The 22,237-nt window shown below is 38.7% G+C and overlaps 1 protein-coding gene across 8 annotated transcripts in view; it reads left to right on the top strand.

The window, feature by feature from the left end:
• RAD18 (RAD18 E3 ubiquitin protein ligase) overlaps positions 1-22,237 on the top strand; it is a 151,018-nt gene that overhangs the window by 68,752 nt on the left and 60,029 nt on the right. For 7 of the 8 annotated variants that reach the window (XR_013541618.1, XM_072989475.2, XM_072989474.2 and 4 more), the window contains exons 10-11: positions 9,609-9,746; positions 14,571-14,733. Coding sequence is in view for 7 of the 8 variants with exons in the window: in XM_072989475.2 (XP_072845576.2) it covers positions 9,609-9,746; positions 14,571-14,733 (301 nt within the window). In the remaining variant the exon portion in view is untranslated. Of the gene's footprint in view, positions 1-9,608; positions 9,747-14,570; positions 14,734-19,259; positions 20,106-22,237 lie in introns of those variants that run through there. The other variant, XM_072989473.2, reaches the window with a different exon arrangement.

The raw sequence follows: 22,237 nt of genomic DNA, 5'->3' as shown, positions 1-22,237 counted from the left end.
TCATGGTGGACTGAGGTGACAGTCTCCTTTATCTCTTTCCACCCATTTCACTCATCCAGCGAACTATCGTCAGGCTCCGTCAGCTGAACTCCGATGCCATTCTAGTAGCACCATGGTGGCCTCGCCAAACATGATTCACCACTCTCAGAGCCATGGCTACCGACTTCCTGAGGCTACCTCGTCAACTGTCCCTTGACTCTCTACACCTCACTGCATGGAGAATCCCTGCAATGTGTCTGAATTCTTAAATAGGGCTAGGAAGCATCCTACTAAATTAGTGTATTTGTATAAGCAGAATGCTTTCATCAAGTTTGCGACATCATGGAAATTACCCATGGTTCCTGTCTCTTTTTATTTTTATTTTTATTTTTATTTTTATTATTTATTATTATTTTTATTATTTATTTATTATTATTATTATTATTATTATTATTATTATTATTATTATTATTATTATTATTATTATTATTATTATTATTATTATTATTATTATTATTATTATTATTATTGTTTTTATTTTTATTTTTATTTTTATTTTTATTTTTATTTATTTATTTATTTGATTTGATTTGATTTATACCCCGCCTATCTGGACCAATGGACCACTTTTTAGAAACCCTTCTCCAGTTCCTTTGTTATCTGTTTAACCAAGGTTTGGCTCATTCAACGTTGAAAGTTTATGTTTCTGCTATAGTTTCCTATCAGCCTGAGGGATCGGAGGCCTCTCGTTTATTCTCTCATCCTACTTTGAAGAGATTTCTGAGAGGTTTGTGCCCACCTCCTTGACCTCCACAACCTCCACTTCCACAGTGGTCTCTCCAGGTTCTCCGTGCACTACTAATCACATGGTTTTAAGTTCTAGAATATTCCGAGGAGTCCTGTGCAGGTGCAGTAAAAACCCATTTGTGTGAATTCACAGAGGACCACTTGAAGAACCATGTTTACAGGTAAGTAACCTCTCTTTTTTTTGTCACTTCTTTCGCAAGGGTTGAACAGTTAAAACCCATCTTCTTGTGGAGATGGTTGATTGCCAATAAAATCTCTTGCTGAATTTTGCTTTTGTTTACAACAGATGCTTAGAGAGTAATTTCCTTTCTTTTCTCCTTTTTGTGCTAACTACAGCTGATTGAACTATGAAGTGATTATGGAAGAATGTAAAGGAGATCCTTCAAAAATGCTTTTAGAGTTCTGGATCCTTGCCTGTGTGTGTTCACACTTCCGTCACTTGTCAAATGATAAATCGAAAGGCACAACAGCTTTCAATTTAATTCCACAATGTGTGCTACTTATGAGCCAAGGATTACTTCCCATTGTCGCTGCCACATTTGCCAGCTCCATTAGAGATATCTGCTGCTTCCCTCACAATGCTTTTATCATGCTCTTTTGATGTAATGTTTTAGTACATCCGCTCTCCACATTTATCAGCAGGGGTTTTCAGCTATGACAGCCCCAACAGCAGACAAGTATCATTATGGAATTAGTGTAGAGTGTGGTGTTTATGTGACTGGCTGCTTGCGCATGGGCCTCAGGGACTGGATCCAGGAGGAAAGAGGTCTTGCCCAGATATTTTGGGATATTGTCTTGTGATACTTTGTACTAAAACAATTAATGAGGGAGTGTAGAAAATGCAGTCCTGAAAGTTTACATAGATAAACAAAAATTGTAGTGTTAAACAAGCCACTTTAAAAATGTGGTTTGAATAGCAGTTTATTGAGAGTTTCTTCAAAAACAATCAGGCAGCTCTCTAGCCAAAACTGGTTGCTTCATTTGCTTTTATTCTTTTGAATGGCATGATTTTCCATGCTTGCTGCCTAAACCGTTTTTTTTTTTTAAGTGGTGGAGATTCTGGTGCTTTTCTGAAGCTTTTCTTCAGTAATCCAAAGGCAACATAAGGTTGAAAATATAAGTTTGAATTGGGTCTGAACATCCTTTTAATCAAAAATCTATTCATGTAATATAAGAACTGTTTCCTAGTGCAGTTCCCACATTTCAACAGAATTTAATAATTGTAATGAAAGATTAATCTTTTTGGCAGTATTGCTACTTACCATTTCTCCTGAAACTTTATAGATTTGTACAGCTATGTTATTATTGTAATGCTTTTCTACTGTTTAACAGCAAGTAGTCTTGTTATAGAAGTATTACAAGGTTGTTTTGTAAAGGTATTTTTTTCTCAAATGGACCCTCACAAAAAATGTAATTTTATCGGGTTTGGAGTAAGCACAATGCAATATAGCTTTGCACGTATGTTTGTATTCCAGTTAATGGATTGTGGCATTCAGAAGTCTCTGTGGATAAGCTGTGTGGGTGTATTTCGGTATACCCCTGGATAATTTAGTCTATCTGCATTATACTTGTGTGATAAAAGCAGAACACAACTGTCATTTGAAGATTTCAGAATGGCCTTCTGAATAAGTTGGTAGACCCTTCTGTGCCCTTTCTTCTAAAAATTGTTATTAGCTAGATCATGATTTCTTATTTCACCCGAGCCCTTAGCCTGCTGCAGATTCCTAGTCAAGTTTCTGATCCGCTCTTTCTTGAGTGGCCATTGGTGTTTTGTAATCATTGTGTTTCTGTGATTTTCTGTACCTTGGGGTTAGAACTCTTTTAACTCATTGTGAAAAGAAAATTCTGTTTATTTCAGTGTATCTGTCATTTCAAATCTGTTCCGTTCACAAGTCCAGATCTTTTTTTTTAATTCCTTGGCTTTAGAAAAATCCAGATTTAGGTTAGTATTTTTAACCTTGAAGCCACCAATAATAGTTTTTATTATTTCACTGCATATGAGTGCTGTTTTTACCCCACCTCCAGTTTTTGGTACTTAATAAATTATGAGGAAACTTGCAAGATAGTGTCTAGTACAGATAATCGTCTGTCTGGGCAGTCATTTTGCTTTAAGGGATCTCCAAGGAGAAGTAACATTACTTTATGAGCTGATCATGTAAATGCTAAGTCAGCGTAAGGGCTCTGAATGCTGCAATGGCTAATAAAAGAAACAATTACTGGGAGTGTTCTGCATCACTGAAGCACCAAAAACATTTGCATAAATCTGTGATAAGTAGATCTGTCTAGGCGTGGAGATACTTTTTGCTTTAAATATTAAATAACAGATGTATTTGTATCTAAGAAGTATAGCTCCGTTTACAAATATCCTGTTTAAAATTATGGGTTTGCCAAGAGGTTTGCTGCTCATAAAAATCTTGGCAGCAGAGAGAGAGAGACATGTGGCTGAGGTGAGGAGCAACAAAAATGTGAAAATTATGCACTGGGACATTTTAGCTAAACAGGATGGGCATGCAAAATTTTCTTCAACATCCTTATTTTACCTCAGTCATCTAAATTTGTGCCATACCTTATCTGTTGGTGCAAGATATTACTTAAAATATCTCTGTGGAGAAAGAGATGGAGTTGGAAACATTACTTTTTGGATAACAGATCCCTGAATCCCTAGCCAGACTTTCCTGAAGAGATCTGGGCTCCATCATTTACTGCCATAAGTACAAAAATATGAAACCTGTAGTAACTAAATCTTCTTGTGCTTTACTGAGGAACCTAAGTACAGAACACTTTTACTATATCTGGGTATTTGTTTCTAGAGCTTCTGGAATCACACTTGAGTGATGAGCACGTCAGACTCTCCAACTCTGCTGTGCTAGTGCCTGTGTACTAACTTAGAGTGAACTCTAAGGCTTAGGTTTTAGAAAACTGGGTCAAGGTGGCATTCATAGAGGCTGTGCAACTGTTGTACTGATGTCAGCATACAGGGAAAGGTTTCTGAAGTCCAATAAATTGTAGCAAGACCCTATTAAGATGGAGGTTCTCTGATTCAGTAGCTTGCAAATCCAAAAGCTTTTAAGGAAGCAGTGTAGTCCAGGTGGCGAAGCTCTTTCCTGAAGGCATATGTGCATATTGTGGAGATGCTGCTTGATTCTATTCTGCTACAAGAGACGCAAATGACCTCAGTCATGGGAACAACTGTGCCCACCTTCAACTGCTTTGCTGTACCTAGATAGCTTTATGATGCATGCTGCGCCCATAGCCCAAATATCTTACTGAAGGTGGGTTAGAAACTCCATTTAGTACAGAATGCTGTAGCTTAGCTTCCAACAGGAGCAACAAAAGAGATTCTGTCCACCTATGTTGAAATCACTGCATTTGTTGCCAAGCAAACTGGGACTGAAGTGTCTGAGAGAGCATCTCCAACATCGCCTACTAACTCATGTCTTGTGATACATTTGCTCCTTGTTCTGCCAATAGCAGAGATTAGGATGATAGTAATTCAGAATTCTCTATAGTGATATCCCTTTTATAGGACTTTTTCTCAAGTTGTATTTATGTACCCCAATGGTACAGTTATTTAAGTAAAAATTGAAGGGATGGGTGGGTGGGTGCTTTGATTAGGCATTTGGATTTGATCCTTGCTGTTTTAGCCTATTTTAGTACCAAATATTGTGGTTCTAAAAATGCTTATCCTGTGATTCTAAATATGGTTATCCTTCTTCTGAATGCATACCTTAATGTGATGAAGAGGTTGAATATGTCAGGGGAGTAGAAAGCAGTGCCTCAAGAGGCTAGACTCCATTGTGAGCCTGGACTTCTAGCAGGGTCACTCAAGGAAGAATGGTCGCAGCTGAAGCACCAAACCAAGGTGTATCCACCCACTTCATGATTAACTGTCACATTCATAGTTAAGATCAGGAACAGACTGTGATATAGACCACTGGTTCTTAACCTTGGTTTACTCAGGAGTTTTGGACTGCAACTCCCAGAAGCCTTCACCACCAACTGTACTGGCTGGGGTTTCTGGGAGGTGCCATTCAAAAACATCTGAGTAACAAAGGTTAAGAACCACTGGTATAGACCATGAACTGTTAATACCACAAATGGGAGTAATTAGAGTAAAACTGGAGAAAAACACTAGAGAAATCATATTGCCAATAAATTGAACTCCATGAAAATATTAGATTTGCCTTACTAAATTTTTTACTAAATTTTGTTGATTGTGAACCAGAAGAACTGTGGATTGAAACCAGAGATATTGGCAATGAAGAATGCAAAAAAACTATTTCTGTAGTCAAAAGAAAAGCTTAGAAGATTGAATAAACACTTAAAATCATAACGACAAGTGAGAAGATGACAGGGCCAGAAGCCTGATTGTAGCTTTTTAGCAATTGTTACAAAGAGAAATAGAAGCGAGTACTGGTAATAAAAGAGGGAGAAGAAGAGATCTCTTCCATAAGATCCAAGAATCAAAGAGAAATTTAAACTTAGATTAGGAACACTAAAAGACCAACATACTGTGTCCGGAGTAGATGGAATAGCATTAGAACTATTTCAAGCTACAGAGACTGAGGCTTTCAAAATCCTACAAAGGCTATGCCAACATGTATGGAAAACAAAACAACAACCCACAGACTTGAAATGTTAAGTGTTCATTCCAGTTTCCAAGAAAGGAGATGCCAAAGAATACAGTAAATATAGGACCATTGCATTACTTTCCTGTGCAAGTAAATTGATACTCAAGTTGCGACTACAATGACGTTTAATGTATGGAGCTAGAAATACCCATGTTACAAAAAGGAAGAAGTGTAAGTGATTATATTGCAAATATATATTAGTTACTGGTACATACCAAAGAATTTCAGAAGATCGATCTGTACAGACTGTAGCAATGCCTTTGACAATATGGATCATCAAAAATTAATACTGTAGATTGTTCTGGGAATAAAGTGGATGCCTGAGTACTTGATTGTCCAGATGTGTAACCTACAGAATAGTTTCCATAGACAAATGTATTCAAAGGTGTATTTTATTTCCCTGTCTGTTCAGTCTGTATGCAGAAAGTATAATAAAGCTGGGTTACATTTAGATGAAGGGGGACTGAAAATTGGTGGAGGAAAAATCAGTAATTTAAGATATGCAGAAAGCAACAATGACTTGAAATGACTCCTGATGAAAGCAAAAGAAGAAACTGCAAATGCAGAACTGCAGTTATATATTAACAAGAAAATTATGTCTGCAGAAGAACTGCATGACTTCCTGCATCACCAGGAAGAGAGGAAGACCAAATATGAAATGGACTGAATCAATAAATGTAGCCATGGCCTTGAATTTGTAGTTGAGCAGGGGTGTTGATGATAGAACATTTGGAGTTCACTCATTCATAATTATTATGTGCTGCCAAGTGAGTTCTGACTTATGACAATCCTTTCCAGAGTTTTCTAGGTAGAGAATACATAGAAGTGATTTATTGTTCCCTTTTTCTGGGAGCATCTTTAGAGTGTGCAGCTTGCCAATGACTACACAGTCTGACTCTTATCCCAGGAAGCACAGTGAGGAATCGAACTCACAACCTCTGGATCTGCAGCCAGATACTTAAATCAGAGAGCTATCCAGCCAGCACACATATTCATAAGGGTCACCATATGTTGGAGACAACCTGACTACACATAAAAGAACAAAGACTTTAACATTTTTATCTTATAGCTGTATTGTTGATCTGTGTGAGCTGATCCATGTTCTAGACTAGAAGAAGGGTGGGATGCAAAGTGTATTCATTTGCAGCAAAAATAAATTCTGTTAAATCCTATCTGAGCCATGGTAGAAAAGTCTATATCTTCCGCCTCCTTTGAAATTTTGCCCTTATGTTAAAATGATGCTCTGAACTCTTTGAAGGAAAATCAGGATAAAACAAATAAAGAAGAGGCCATATAGGGTTCAGAGCAACATAGCAGCAACATTTCAAAGCATGTGAAAGATACTGATTTTCTCTGCTACGGTTTAATCAAATGTAATGCTCCACTGAATGGTATCGTATCAACATTTCAAAGCTTGTTCCACCTCAACAAGTATACCAAATAAAGCTTGGTAGAAAGTTTTGCCAGGGTGAGATTTACAGACAGATGTCTCTATTTTCGCCATTTAGGTGGCCAGTGAGTGGAGGTCCTCACTCCTTATTTTGGGATGTCAATCATCTCCTTACCCCCACATAGACCATAAGCCTCCCTTGAATGCCATATTGGCTGACTGTGATATACAGCTGTCAGAAACAAAACCCAGATGTTCACAGAATATCTGAAGAAACATGAAATAAAGATATGCATGCCTTGGGTTATATCTTGGTTTGTGTAGAAAAAGAAATCGGCCATTGCCCATCAAAATTTATTGTTTAGGGGGAAGTTTTGTTATTGGTTTAACTTTTTTTCTTAAATAATGAGCCCAATTTATGGACAGATGAGATCCAGAAATTGATTGTTGACTTTAGAATGTGCATAATGGGGTAAGATTATCTGATGCAATATGTTACCTTACTGGAACTATTCACATCCCAAAGTCTTGTTCTTAGAATTTTACTTACTTTGTTTTGCTGAGAGTTTCCAGGAGAAAGAGGGCATTGTGAGCTTTGGCAGTTTTAATTGCTCTTGCACATAACTAATAAGAAATAAAGATGTACATACAGTATGATACATGCATTTTGATTTGGGATACATCTTAAATATGGGCTGAAATCCTATTCCATTTGGCATAGTATAAAGTTACACTTGCAGAAGTTGGCAGGAAGTTGTCTTAAGCAGTCTGTACCTGGTTGTGTAACAGATTACATGATTATGCAGCTACTTGTGCAACTACCCTTTCAGAAGGTTTGAGTCACACAGTTGTAAATGCACCACAGAGTTTTAACCCTGGGCCAGAAAAAAAGGAAGCCAAGAACAAATACAATCAAAACTGAATGGTCCCTATGTAGTACTCTTTTTTAAAAAACCTCTTTGGGGCATAATAAGAACATAAGATAATTCTGAGAGATGGAGGAATCTAGACAGTCTTCAAAGTCTCCTGTATCATTTATAGATTGAAAGCCACATCATCTTCTAATCAGGATTTCCTTCAGTTACCAGTTTGGTCTTGAGAAATAAACTTTACAACCTTGGATTTAAGCATTTAATTTTTCTTGAGAACGTCATCTCATAATCCATACCAGAGTACATGTCTGTTCCTGCACTTTGTTCCTTCAGCTATATATTAAGTATACACTAGAATCAAGAGGTAAAATTTCTAAAAATTTCAATTTTTTTCTGGACAAAACATTTTTGGAAATTTTATATCTCTACACTAGAGTTTCGGTGTTCATCTGAAACACCTAGAGGAATCTACCTAAATATTTAATACCAATTTCCAGATTCTTGTAGAAATAGCAACAGAGTAAGACTGATTATTTGAATGTGAGAGAAATTATTTACTATGTTAAAAGATTGCTATAGTCTTACTCCTATTTGCTTGAGAATGCGCCTTTTGAATCTAGGGGGACAGATCTGATGCTCTTGATTAGGATTCAAAGAAATTAGTAGCATGATCTGGGAAGCACTGAATACGCAGCTTGCTGAACCAATGTGAATTAGTAGATGGTAACTTGGTCATTCTACTTCCTCACAGGTTTTCACTTGGCAACAACAGAGTTCTTATATTCTCTATGGTAATTCACATACTGATTCACAAAATATGGGCTGTGCACACATCCTGCAGGACTCTCCTGTACATCCTCAAACACCCTCCTCAAATTGTATGAGTTCCCAAACCAGGAGAGGTACCGTATTTTTCCGTTTATAAGATGACCCAAAGTATAAGATGACCCCCTCCTTTTCTAACCCCAAATTAGAAGAAGCATGGATCAATGGGCTCCTTTTTTGATAAGCCCCATGCCTTGGCAAAAGGCAAGGAAAGTGGCTGTCAAAGGGACTGGAGCTTAGCAAAAAGGAAGGGAGCAATGCCTCCCCTTTTTGCGAAGTCCCGTGCCTTCATGAAAGGCAGTGGTAAAGAGCTGCCTTCCGTGGATAAAACAACCCTCATTTTTTTTCTCAAATTATTTAAGGAAAAAGTGCTGTTTTATACACGGAAAAATATGGTACTTCTTGCCTTCTAACAGTAACAGCACCTATTTTCTGGCCTGTTTTTAATTTGCTGTGGCCAGAAAAGTTTTTTTTTTTTTTAAACACCAAAGTTGAACTATTTGGGTATAGATGTATTTCTGTCCTATCTATCTGAAATGTTTTGGAATAGAAAAAAAACTATAGTAAGTGGTATTGAGTGAGATCATGTTCTGTCTTATACACATGTGTGCGTTTGTGTGTATTAGTCATGTTTCCATGTGTTTTGTGGTCTAATCGATTATGCTTATATAGTCCATGTTCAGAGCAGAACATTTTCCTCTAATATTACTGATGGGTTCCCATAAATCTTTTAACTAACACAAACTTTTCCAGATTGCTTGCAGATGCTAGCTATTTGTGGTACGTTTGTAACGCCGCAGGAGGAAATAAGTGCCATCCCTTCTTGATTAGAAAAACTGCTGCATTGCTAAAAATTGTTAGCTGCTATAGACAAGAGGCTGTTTAGAAGTTTGGTTTGTACTCTTGAGGCATAATTATTTACATTCACATATTAGGCTTAAATAAACTTGAACTACTTTAGGTGAAATTGTGCTAGAAATTTTGAGTGAAGAATTTGTTACTAGAAGCATTTCATTGCCTTTCAAATCATTATTATAGTAGTATCTTGGCTATTTTAATATATATACTTATATAGGAATATAATTTTGGGTTTTTTTTTTTCAGGAAAGAAACATAAAGCTGAATTTCAACTTTTAATTGACCAAATGAAGAAGCGAAAGGAAAATGCAAGTAAAATAAAAATAAAGGAAGAAAGACCAGAGGAAAACGATGCAACAGCTGAAGTACTGGCTATAGAGATTGGTATGTAATACTAAATAGGAGAAACCAATGATAAACATTTATTAATTTTTACTAATATTTACCACTGTATTAAATCAAGAATGGAAGTAGAACAGTTGAATTTACATAGGACATGGCTTCTAAAAGAGTTATTCAACTTAAAGTCAGATGGTTATTTTGTATACAGTATTTATGTATGTATACCTTAAACTGGGTTGGTAAGACAGGATCTGTTGTGGTATTATTGGAAATCAGTTGATATTATTCCTGTGACTTTCTCTTAAAATACATACCAGCCATTGATAATGTTACATGTGATTCCTTTCTGTTTCAGATATATCCATGCAACCCCTTTTTGCCTGAGCTTTAAGGTTGTCTTCTCAGCCCATGAATTGGGTTGGCACCAAGGTTCCTTCTAAGCTGGGCAGATGCACATCTCTGCCTCCCTGCGTGCAGGTCTCTTCCTCCTCCGTACCGCAATCATGTTAGATTCAGGTTGCGACAGAACCCTGCACGTTTGGGGTGGGGGTGGAATCGCGCTTGCTCGCTTGCACTGGATCATGTTATTTCATCAAGCCCTGCTGTTCTGTGTTGACCAAGAGTAATTCAAAACAATTTTTCTCAATCATAGTTTCAATATTGGTTCACACAGAGGTCAACTGGAGAGCCTCTGCGTACAATAGGAAAGTGAGTGAAAGTCTAAAAATCCATAGTATACAAATACTAATAAGTATAGAAAGTATGCTACAGGCATTCCATCACTAAATGCATAGTTTTATATGAAGAATGGGTGTACGTTCATGGTAGGGGTGGAAGGCCTTCCCCACTATTTATTAGCATGTCTTCTTTATAGCACTGTATGGTGGATGTGTAGTGAGATCCAAATTCAAATCTCCACTCAGCTGTGTAACTCACTGGCCTCCCTTGGGCCAGTCACTCTCTTTTAGCTTATATATCTCATAGGTCAGTTGTGAGAATAAAGGAAGGAGAAGAGAAGCCATGTATGTCAGCTAGAGTTTATTGGAGGAAAGACAGGATATAAATGTGACAACAAAACAGACTGTGCTCCAGTTCAAATTATCAACAAATCATGGTTATATGGTTGGGAAAGGAGCCAATTCTCAGCATTCTTTCTAATATAGGTAAAGTGAATTAGTGGCTACTACCTTTATCCCATTTATGGGTAGGTAATGCATCTTTTAGCTGCATTCTTGGAAAACATCAATTCTGCTTTCATGCTGGCAATGTTCCATTTAAATTATCAAAATCCCTGCCCTTCTCAAGTTAACAAGATCATATTTTTGGACTGTCAGGGTCCTTGACCGGTTTCCTTTAATAAAGCCCCACATGAATGAAAATAAATAGTTACACTGATAAATTTTTTGAACCTCATAATTGACATTTTGTGCAACACTGGAAGCCAAAGCAAGCTTGAAATACGTCCAAGAATAAAGTTAGCACTTTTAGCCTGTTGGGTGATTGTTATCTCTATTCATATATTAAGTATCTTATTGGATGGAAGAATGCCAAACTTAAAAGGCACTAATCTGTAATATTTTCAAAGATGGATTGTTGTACAAAACCAGAAAATGTGGCAACATTTTTGATTTATGTAAAAAAAAAAAACCTCAATGGAAGAGTAACCTGCAGGGTAGAAAAAAGTCATGTCCATTACAACAGATTCCATTCATTGACAGGAAGCGTGATTAGATTATGTTGCCATAAATACTATGCTTAACATTTTTCCCATGAGGGTTTTGATCATTTTCTTTCAATTTGATAGAAATTGGAAAAGAATTTCAGACAAAGAGAAATTTCAGATAAAGTCCCATGGATGAGGCTCAAGTTCCTTATTTCCCTCCCTTGCTCCCTCTCTCACTTGATATTTTTCAAATGTCATTTATATTCTGAAATTCTCCACGTGCAGTGACACATGTACTTGCCATACGTTTCTTTTTTTTCTTTTCTTTTTTTCTTTTATTCATTTTCCATTGGGTAAAATTATAGGAAAGGGAATTTGGGAACAGGGTACTGGGATAAATAAAAAATACAGAATGTGATAGAGAATAGTATATATCATTGTTAATTTTGCTGATGTGTTTTCTTACTAAACTTGCTTCACACTTATCCTGCCATTTTTACTAAGCCTTTAAAATCCACAATTATATTTTATATATTCTTTCTCATAACTTTAACCCATTCATGTTCTCATCTCATCATGTTCTCAATTATACAAAAGTTCCCACTTTTTTCTAGCCTCAACAGTCTGTCTTTTAATATTTCAGTTAAACTATCCATCTCTGCTGCTTCTAAAAAAATTCTATTAACTCCTGGATTGTTGGAGTCTCCTCTCCTCTCCCCCCCCCCCCCCCCCCCAGTATTTGGCATATAAAATTCTTGCTACTCCTACCATAGAAATAATTCTGAGCAAAGCCTGTGGGCTGACAGAGCAGATGACAAGCATGGAGGAAAATGTAATAGAAAGCAAAAAAGCTAAATGCAGAAACTTATCTACTTTGCAGTGTTTTGGGATCTGCAGTGTTTTGGGATCTAGGGATCTGCCAGTTTGGATTGCAGCTCTTGGGATTCCTATCGAATTGCAGAGGCAGAATTCTTGGAGTTCCAGCTTAGAGGTCCGTACCTATGGACATTTATATTTTGCTCTCCTGGATCAAGGCCTAATTGTCAGAGAATGAGATGGCATTGAGGCCCCAGTTCCCGCACCCGTGCTTTTTGAGAGGGAGCTGCTATAATACTTTCTATAATTGCAGAATAAGGCAGGAAATTCAGACTTTCTTAGGGAAGTAAAACCTTTGGGAGGACAAATGTTGACACAGTACTGGCATCACCTTTTTCTTGGACTTCGATACAACAGCCCGTCACAAGGCTTATAGGGAAGGATCTATAAATCTTCTACAATAAAGGCAAGATATATCTACATTGACCTCTTCAATACACAACGTTTGGGAGGCCACAAAGAACTCTGAAGAATTAACAACTGGTGCTGAGCCAACATTTCTTAGAAGACATTTTTCTTAGAAATTTTCTGGTATTTTTCTTCTTTTGTTCTTCTTCCTTTTGACAAAGGACACCACTTGGCAAAATTATTTCCACACTTTCCTCACATTTTTGTGTGTGTGGTCCCAAGTATGAGCTGGAAAGAGAAGAGGTTTCTGGCACACCCACCCTCCACGCTCCAGCAGCTGTGGTCAAAAGAGAGTTACCCAGCAGCAGGTGTGGGGTACAAGGAAGATTAATAAAAAGAGAAAACAGGGCAAGGAAGGTGAAGAAGCTCAAAACATCACATGTTGCAGCCCTTGTCCTCAATATAGGGTTAGTGCCTGAAGCTATATATTCAACCTGAGGTTCTGAACCTCACTTCAGTGATTGTGTTTTGAGGGCAGGTCCCATTTGCTAATTGGAGAACATTCAGGTTTGCAGAAGACACCATTCTGAGCACAGTGAAATGCTTCTGCCTCTTATTAGACACCTGTACTGATCCATAATGCTGGAACTTTCTGACAAGAAATGATGGTCAGGGTGCCAAGATAATTTGCTTTGTTGCAAATAGCAATCATCCTGAGGAGAAAAACAAGCAAAAAGCTGCAGCACTTTTAATAGTAAGTCCCACCTCCAAGGAACTGTTGGAGAATACTTCCTTGTCCTGGAGAATTTCTGTAAAGTTGAAATCCCAATGTCTCTTCTCACCAATAGTTTGGAGAATTTAAAGAGGCTATTTAAGTACAGGTTACAACTGTTGTTTTTCAAATATACTGAAACATGTTACTTGTACTTTTACAGAAGGGGAGAAGAACATCCTTACAGTGGGTTTTTCCTTCCCACCCACCTTGATAAGCAGAAGCTTATAGTCAGATAATTTTTGAACTAGTGTTTGGAAATTGTATGCGTTTACAATGTATATAGCAGACATTGTTTTGGGCACAGGTCAGTTTCCATTGGTGGCTTTTCATCTTTGCCTCTGTTTCTGTCACTCTGTCTCTCTCTGTTTATTACACTGTCTGTGGAAGGCTTTTGAGAGTAACCTCATAGAATCCATTAGTAGTGTTCCTGCATGATGTGAACCCAGTGAGGAAAATCTGCTCAGGATACCCCTTTTTCGGAAAGGAATCCTTTTCAATAGCTAAGTGTGATGCCTTGTTCTCTGGGGAAGCAAAAAGGATCTTTCATGCCCACAGTGAAGGTTATTCTGTGATGCAGAGGTCCACTTAGTGTGATCAATGTCCTGTTGACTCATCCAGATCTCTGTGGTGTGTACGGCCACCTGTCTGCATTCCTCCTCTGCAGAGGAGAGGACAGATGAGTTTCTGTTTTACTGGAGAAAACCCAGTTCACATTTAAGTTAAGGAGCCTCAAAAGATTTCTGCGTTCGGTGACTCTGAGTGTGATTCACATTCATCACTGAGAGACAAGAGCTCTTTTGCAGACCATGTAATTTCTCTAGCATAAATTGCCATCATGTGATCGGAAGCCCATCTCATGCAGGTAATACATGCACGTCTCTTGCTTTAATTGGCTGGAATTTTATAATCAGTAAACATCAGAGAAATTCATTTCTTCTATTTCAACTCCCGGTTTGTACAGTGTGTGGCATTTAAAACAAAATGAAAGAGGGACTGAAACCACTGCAACAGTTGATCAAAGCTATCTGTAAGTGGTTTTAAAATACAGATTTTAACAGGGCTGAAAAGGCTGCAAACCAGGGAAGCATAGCTTTTGCATCTTAGCATGTTTCAGAAGAATGTTTAGTATGTTTCAGGGATGTTGCAACAAAAATTGATTACAACACAGCTAAGGCAATTTGCTTGCCTTTGTTTTCTATTGTAGGAGAAAAACAGAGTGTTGAAGATCAAACAGACCAGGCCTCTGATACAAATCACTCACTCAAAATAGAAGTTGTAGAGAGTGGAATAAGCGAACCCGTTGATTGGCCGGATGTCAGAGGATTGGCTTCTACATCTTCTTTCCAATCATCTCAATCTTCAAACAGGTTTGTTCACAATCTGTTCACATGAAGCTTGGTGTGAGGTGTGTGTGTCATCCCTACTGTTGGAACGCATGAAAAAAAGTTGTAAGAATCCTGAATTACATTTGAAATTACTCATTGTATTCACCCTAAATTGTAGGATACTTCACTTAACTGTTTGTATTCTGTATGCTGTGCAATAATTACAGTATGCATATTATACAGTAATTCTGCATACTATAAGTTTTTTTTTGCTCTCACCATGTACAAAATGGAGGCTCTGCTCCATTGTCTGGAAATCTGAGGGCACTGGGACTCTATAGAGCTCTTGTATAATATTTTCCTACTTCTTTGCTATACAGCTAGCTTGTTTCCTGTTCCTAATAAGGATGGGAGTTTTGGATTTCTTGGAGTACAAATCCCATAATTTACTATTCTGGGAGTTATACCTGAAAGACAGACACTTAAATGTGGCTGTCCAGGAAGAAAGGCCTTAACTGGAAAGCTAAGCTAGGCCTAGCTCCACCCAAGCTTCCTGTTCCTGCTTCACTGCTCTTTGGGTGCTTTCTTTCTGAACAGGAAGTCAGGCAAAGTTAATTAAGCCTAGCTCTGTCTCAGAGCCTTCCAATTAAGGCCTTTCTCTCAGGTGAGCAACATTGGGGTGTCTGTAAAGTCTGTCAGATAGAACTCCCAGCAGAGAATTATGGGATTTATAGTCTAAGAAATCAAAGAATCCCATTCCTATTGCCTGTTTCTTGCCTGCCAGATTGCCCAAGTGTGGCTTTTTAATGCTCTGTGCCTCCATTCCCACCACCTGTATCTGTTGCTCTTTCCCAGTCTTTTCACATATGGATAAGGTAAGGTTCCTCTTGAACCTATAGAGTAAATAGCCTGTTCTGCTCCACTGCTGCCCTTTGTCTGATTTTTCATATAGAAAGTCCCCTACCTGTGGCAATGTGGCAAACTGTGGCCACAATGAATCAGGAGTACTTATTCTACTTGGCTTTTTTTTTAACAACCTGACACTAACTCCCAAATAAGTACGTTAGCCCAGACATGCATAGTGGGATTTGTGGCTTCACTTGTCCCACTCCCTTTTCCCTTTCCATTACAGGACCCCTGGGCTCTACTACAGCCTGTTCAGAGAAATCTCCCTCAAGTACTGAGTTAGATTGCCATCTGCATAGCTGGTTGCTTTTTAAGAAGTATAAACGCCAGTGTCCATCTCCTGGGATTCATTCTGCAGTTCTTTGGATCCCAAGCAATACCCTTGTTTCATTTGGGCATCCTTCTGCAGCCTCTAGGGCCCATATTACCCTCTCATACCTACTTTGAAACTCTGAAAGTTTAACTGGAAGTTTTTAAAAAAGTATTACTTAGTTAAAATAAGGCACATGGGAAACACACACCTTCTTTTAAAGGCAACTCATGCCTTTAGCAGACTCTCAGGAGTCCAGTTCCCTTTCAAAACCAGGTGCACACACACTGCCCATGTGCCTTGATTTCATGTGGAAGTGCACTGCTTTGGTGTATGTTATGTGTTGCCAAGCTACCTCTAAAAGCGTGTTCATGGTGTGAGATATTGAATAAGGTGTGAGAATTATAAGGAACTGTTTTACTATTGCTGCTAGTGAATTTCTATGGCTGAGCGGGTATCTGAATCCAGGTATCCTGAATCCAAGTCTGTCACTCTGTTCACTATACTACATGGGCTTTTTTACTACCATAGAATTTGGTGCGGTAGTAGGGGCCACTAAAAAGGAGAATTCATGCCACTCATGCTCCGTATGTTCCTCCCTCCTGATTTTGAGTATACAGTAGGTCAACTTATGTGCAAATTGGAAAGTTCCTAAGAGTGTAGAAATATAAAGTTTTAGCAAAATTACTTATGGCAGATCAGAGTACAGGTCCTTCTAGTTCAGTGCTGTCCACCATGACTGGTGCAGTTCTTCAGGTTTTCACAGTTTTTTCCCCTTGACATATCTGAAGACAGAAGTAACAATATGGACTTTTTGCACACAATGCAGTTGCTTTACTGCTGAACCATGATCATTAGCATATTGGAAAATGGCTTATGCCCAGGGATGGGGCGAAGTCTTTTTGGTTTTTATTATAATGCAACCTGATTTGAAGTTTCCAAATAAATATGTCAGTCAAACTGCAATTATCCTTTTGTTCTTCTGTGAATCTTGTGATGCTGCTGTCTCATTAGAAGAGATCTAAAAAGGCATACATTAGGAGAGATTAATGCCAATAAAGTTATTTATGTGGATATGGATGGTATGTCCTTTAAAAAATAGAATATTTGTAGAAAGCAAAGTACATGCAATAGCTTGTCCCTACTTATACTAAATCAGACTATTGGTCTAGTCCAGTTAATTGTTATCTATATTCATGGGCACTAGATTCAGACAGATTTTCCTCCCTTGCTTTGCACTGCCATGGACTAAATGTGGGATCTTCTGCAGTCGGAGCTCTATCACTTAGCCATCTCCCTTTCTCCAACATTTCATTTGTTACAGAACTATGTAAAAACCCTTAAATATACATTTAAAACAAAAACACAGTAATACTTATGCTTGGATGACACTTTAAGTTGCAGCACTGGTGAGTTAGTGACAATCTTTGAGGTTCATTTTCACCCTTAGCCTGCTGGTGTATTGTTTTTCATTTTAACTTAGGGGCATGTTATTAGTTCATTCATGTTTCATGGATGACCTTTATTTGACTTACAATGTTTGTTTTCAAGAAAAAAAAATAATTAAGCACACAGGCTCGTGAGAATGTAAGGAATGTAAGAGACTTGAAGGAGGGAATTGGCAGGGCCTGCCACATTCTGGGAAAACAGCTTTTGAAAATGTAAATGTCCACTCACTAAAAGAACAGATGTTTCCCATTGTTGCCGTATCTTTGGCTAGCAGGATGCTTGTCCCTGTACACTGCAGTCATATCATGGACTGTTAGTCCTACTGTTTTGTACATTTGGCCTCTGAAGCTTGTGTCGTAAAGCTCAAATAATATAGGACATAGATAGATAGCACTGGAACAAATAAATTTGCAACCATTGATGCAGTGACAACTTCCTTTAGAAACATAGAGAACCACCTCATACCAGCTCATACTGTACTCTAGCCCAGTGATTCTTAACCTTTGTTACTCGAATGCTTTTGAACTGCAACTCCCAGAAACCCCAGTCAGGACAGCTGGTGGTGAAGGCTTCTGGGAGTTGCAGTCCAAAACTCCTGAGTAACCCAAGGTTAAGAACCAGTGCTCTAGCCCAGGATTGACTACCTGGCCTGGCAGTAATCTCCTTCATGTCACCTATTGCCTAATCCTTATATCTGGGAGTGTCAAGGTTTGCAAATCCTGTGTTTTCATGTTGCATTTTGAAGGCCAAGTTATGTAAGTAACAATGCCTTTATAAAATAGAACTGTTTTAGAAGCGTCTTAGTTTAATTGTTTTTTTTAATTGAGTTGATAGAGAATGGGAAGAATCGACATAGGTCCATTCTTTAAAACATTTTGTGTTTATTGTATTTGCCACAGGTAGGGAGATGCCAGATGTAGACATTTGGTGTGGAGAATCTTTCTAGTGGTTCATGCTAGCAAGTGTGGGCATTTGGATGATCCTATAATAGAGTAGCAGACGTAGTGTGGCCTTTAGATCAATGCTTTTGGTCCCCAGATGTTTTTGGACTACAACTTCTAGAAATCCTGGCCAGCACTGCTATTGGCGGAGGGTTCTGGATGTTTTAGTCCAAGAATATCTGAGAAATTGCTCTAGATGTTTTGGGACTCCAGTTCCTAGCATACAGTGATACCTCGCAAGACGAATGCCTCGCGTAACGAAAAACCCGCAAGACGAAAGTGTTTTGCGTTTTTTTGGTGACTCTCAAGACAAATTTTTCTATGGCCGTGCTTCGCAAGACCATTTTTTTTTTGCATTTTTTTGTTTTGGTTTGTTTTAAATCGCACAACCATTAATACACAGGATGCATTGTGCCTGGAGGTTTAAAAAGCCTCCCCAATGCAACCTGGGCTCACTTCTGCACGTGCATTTCCAGGGTTGACTTGGAGGAGCAACTGTGGCCTGTGCTGTGGGGGCACTCTGTCTTTGGCCGCCTAGAGTAGTCCATTGGACTAGATAGGCGGGATATAAATTAAATAAATAATAATAATAATAATAATTTGGTCAACTGTTCTGAGCAATTCCTAGCAAGCCTTTTTGGAAGGTTTTCAAATCTTTTTTGCCACCATTTGGTGAGCTGTTCTGAGCATCGGAGGGGATTTTTGGTTTGGTTTTTTTGTAAGTTGCCGAGGTTTGGGGAACCTACTACAGTATCAGCAGTTAAAGATTTAAGGAGCTTCTTCACAGGGACATCTCAAGCAGTGGAAAGGTAGGGAGCTTAGCTTCACCATGTGCGTTTGTTCTCCTGTGTTGGGGGGGGGGGCTGTTATGCCACTTGTTTGTCCAGGGCAGGTTTGGCCAGGGGTGGGAAGGTGTGTGTGAAGCGGATGTGAAGCACTGCCTTTTGTTTTTGTGAACATAGCAACTGTGCTGACATGAGTCGCAAGAAGGCTGCTCCTGCAGAAGCCAGGAAGAGGACAAAGGAGAAGATTACGCTAGAAATGAAGAAGGAGATCATCAGGAAGCACGACAGAGGCATGCGAATTGTGGACATCGCCAGGGAGTACGGGAGGAATCCATCTACCATCAGCACCATCCTGAAGATGAGGGAGAAGATCCTTGCGACAGATGTAGCCAAGGGAGTCACCAGGATCGTGAAGAACCGGCCAGCTGTTCTGGAGGAGGTGGAGAAGTTGCTGCTCATCTGGATGGAAGAGAAGCAGCATGCAGGGGACACAGTGACTGAGGCTGTCATTCGTGAGAAGGCCAAGGCCTTGCACGCAGACCTCATACATCAAGAGCCAGGAACCTCAGCTGAACCAGAAGTCTTCAAGGCAAGCAGAGGCTGGTTTGAAAGATTCAAAACCAGATCTGGAATCTATAGTGTGGTCAGGCATGGAGAGGCTGCTAGTTCCAGTGTTCACCTGGTCACCTTAAAATGTTTGCGAGAAAGTGTCCCCTAGAGCCTTGGAGAGTCCTTTGGTGATTTAAAAAAGTTTCTGATTTGGTTTCTGTATGATGTCCCTGTTTACATGCCTTAAAATGTACTTTCTGAAGAGTTTTGCACAGTCCAAGGACTGTTCATGACTGTTTCTGTTCAGTATCAGTGTTGAGCCTCAAGTAAGATGGTCCTGCCTCATGTTTGCTGATTTTTAAATGTTTTTCTGTCATGTTTAAAAAGTTGAAGTTTTGTGCTTGAAATTTTTGAAATTCTCTGTACAGTATGTATGCCTTTAAAGAGCACTTAATAAACACGTTGTAAACCAAATTTGACTTTGTTCTGACTTTTTTCGTCTATAGGAACGCATTAATTAAATTTCAGTGCATTCCTATGGGAAACTGCACTTCACAAGACGAAATTTTCGCAATACAAAACGACTAGCAGAACGAATTATTTTCGTCTTGCGAGGCATCACTGTACCTCACCACTGAGTATACTAGCTAGGGCTGATGAGTGTTGCAGTGCATGTGGATGGCTGCATTTTGCCCATCTCTGTTCTGAAACATAGCAAAGGCTGATTGTTTTCTCAAGCACGTTGATATGTATGCAAGCAGGTATGCATGAAGCATGTTGATATGTATGCATGAAACCAGCAAAGAACGTTGCTTCATGAGTAGAAGGCAAATCTAGAGTGTAATGCAGACAGATGCAGTGGACATTCTCAAGTGAGGAGGGGAAATTCTGTTGGCTCCATTAGGAGGAGTAGAATGATAAAATCTTACCAAGTCCCAATATGGACAGAAGGATCAGTTCCTCAGAAAAGTGAATGGAGAGAAGCAAGTCTGGTGGTAGTGAACCATTCAGAGATGTGCTATGGTGCAAGGACAGCAGACATGAGCTATGGTCCAGGGAAAACATGCATGAATCTAGACAATGCCCTGGTGTGATACTTCTTGGGAAACATGGTGAAACCTTGAGTTTTGCAGTGAAAGAAAGGCACAGTGGTAATAAACCTTCTGTCTTTGAGTAGAAGGCTTAGGGGTCCCAGGAGCATTTAATTTTTACAGTGTTGTAGACCTTCTCTCATAGCATACTGGTGTACCTTAGCACACAGTCATTGAATGTAGCCTTTATCCAAGACACTATTGGTAACTATTGGTTTCAGAGTCGGTCCTATTAGTAAATTTACATGGTCCTGTATTTTATGCACTCTTAAATAGCTATTTTGTTGTTGTGAAGAGAATGGAAATTAGTGTTTCTTTAAAATCACAAATGGGCACCTTAGTTGATGTTGTTAGAAAACAGTGATAAACATGCACTTTCAACCCCCCCCCCCATTTAAATGCTTTAAATTGAAGAATGTGAGTTATTAAATTTGCAAATTTCTTGAAAATTCACATGGGTAACAGGACAATGGCTGCTCCCCCCCCCCCTTTTAATTTAGTTCATAATCTTTTGCAATCTGCATTTGATGGTAATTTTGGAGTGCAGGGTTCTTCTTCTGATTTCTACAGACATGGAGATGCTCTGCAGATAAGGAACATTTTAGCTTCAGAATAGATGGGGACAACCAAACATAGTTACAAGTGTAGCAGCTGGAAATGATAGTTTGAGGAAGGAAAGAAGTTTTATCATCATGTGTAATTGTTATAATACTGATGTATTCCACAGTGAACCTAAATCCAGTGTTGTGCTGGTACTGTGATGCCAGCACAATACAAGCCCCTCTTCCTACATCCTATCTTAGAACTGCAGAGCTGCAAGGGACCCTGTGGATAATTAAGACCAGCCCCTGTCAGCAAGGCACAGCGGGGAATCAAACTTCCAACCTCCCGCTCTGCAGCCAGAGATCTAAGCGGCTGATCTATCCAGCAGTTCAGTGTAATCTTAGAACGTCTGAGCTGGAAGTATAGTATTTGCCTTGTTTTCAGTAGTATCACATCTAAATTAACATTAATTTGCTCTTCTCTAACATGTGCCATTGCATATTTTAAGCCAAAAATATACCAGTTTTATAAATAATGGTGTAGTATCTTACTTTGAGTCGGCAAGGTTGACGTTATGTATGCAGTTGTCCCAGGATTTCAGTAGAGTTCACAGGTTTTCTTTCAAAAAGAACTTTCCAAGTTGTTGAGGTGTTTAAACATAAATAAAAATATTGTTTTCCAAATTAAAACCATATGCTCTTTGAGGAAACATTTTACAGAGACTGGTACTTACCCTGTTATAAATAAATTTTCTATTTTATCAAAACACTAGGAGACGAATTAAAAATAAGTGTGGTCAGAAGGGAAACATACATGTAAATGCCTCTAGAATTGTGTCCCCATAGCAAGTAACCAATTTCCATTGATATATTCTTTGGCATTTTGAGATACTTGCTTTTGTCAGTCTAAAACATCTTCTCACTTCTTTTATATTTTTAAGCTCAAGATTTGTTGGTAGAATTTCCTGGAAAG

Source organism: Pogona vitticeps, chromosome 2, assembly GCF_051106095.1.
Source record: "Pogona vitticeps strain Pit_001003342236 chromosome 2, PviZW2.1, whole genome shotgun sequence".
In the NCBI taxonomy this organism is placed as follows: domain Eukaryota; kingdom Metazoa; phylum Chordata; class Lepidosauria; order Squamata; family Agamidae; genus Pogona; species Pogona vitticeps.
The sequence above is the reverse complement of the archived record's forward strand: the minus strand, read 5'-3'. Positions and strand labels throughout refer to the sequence as shown.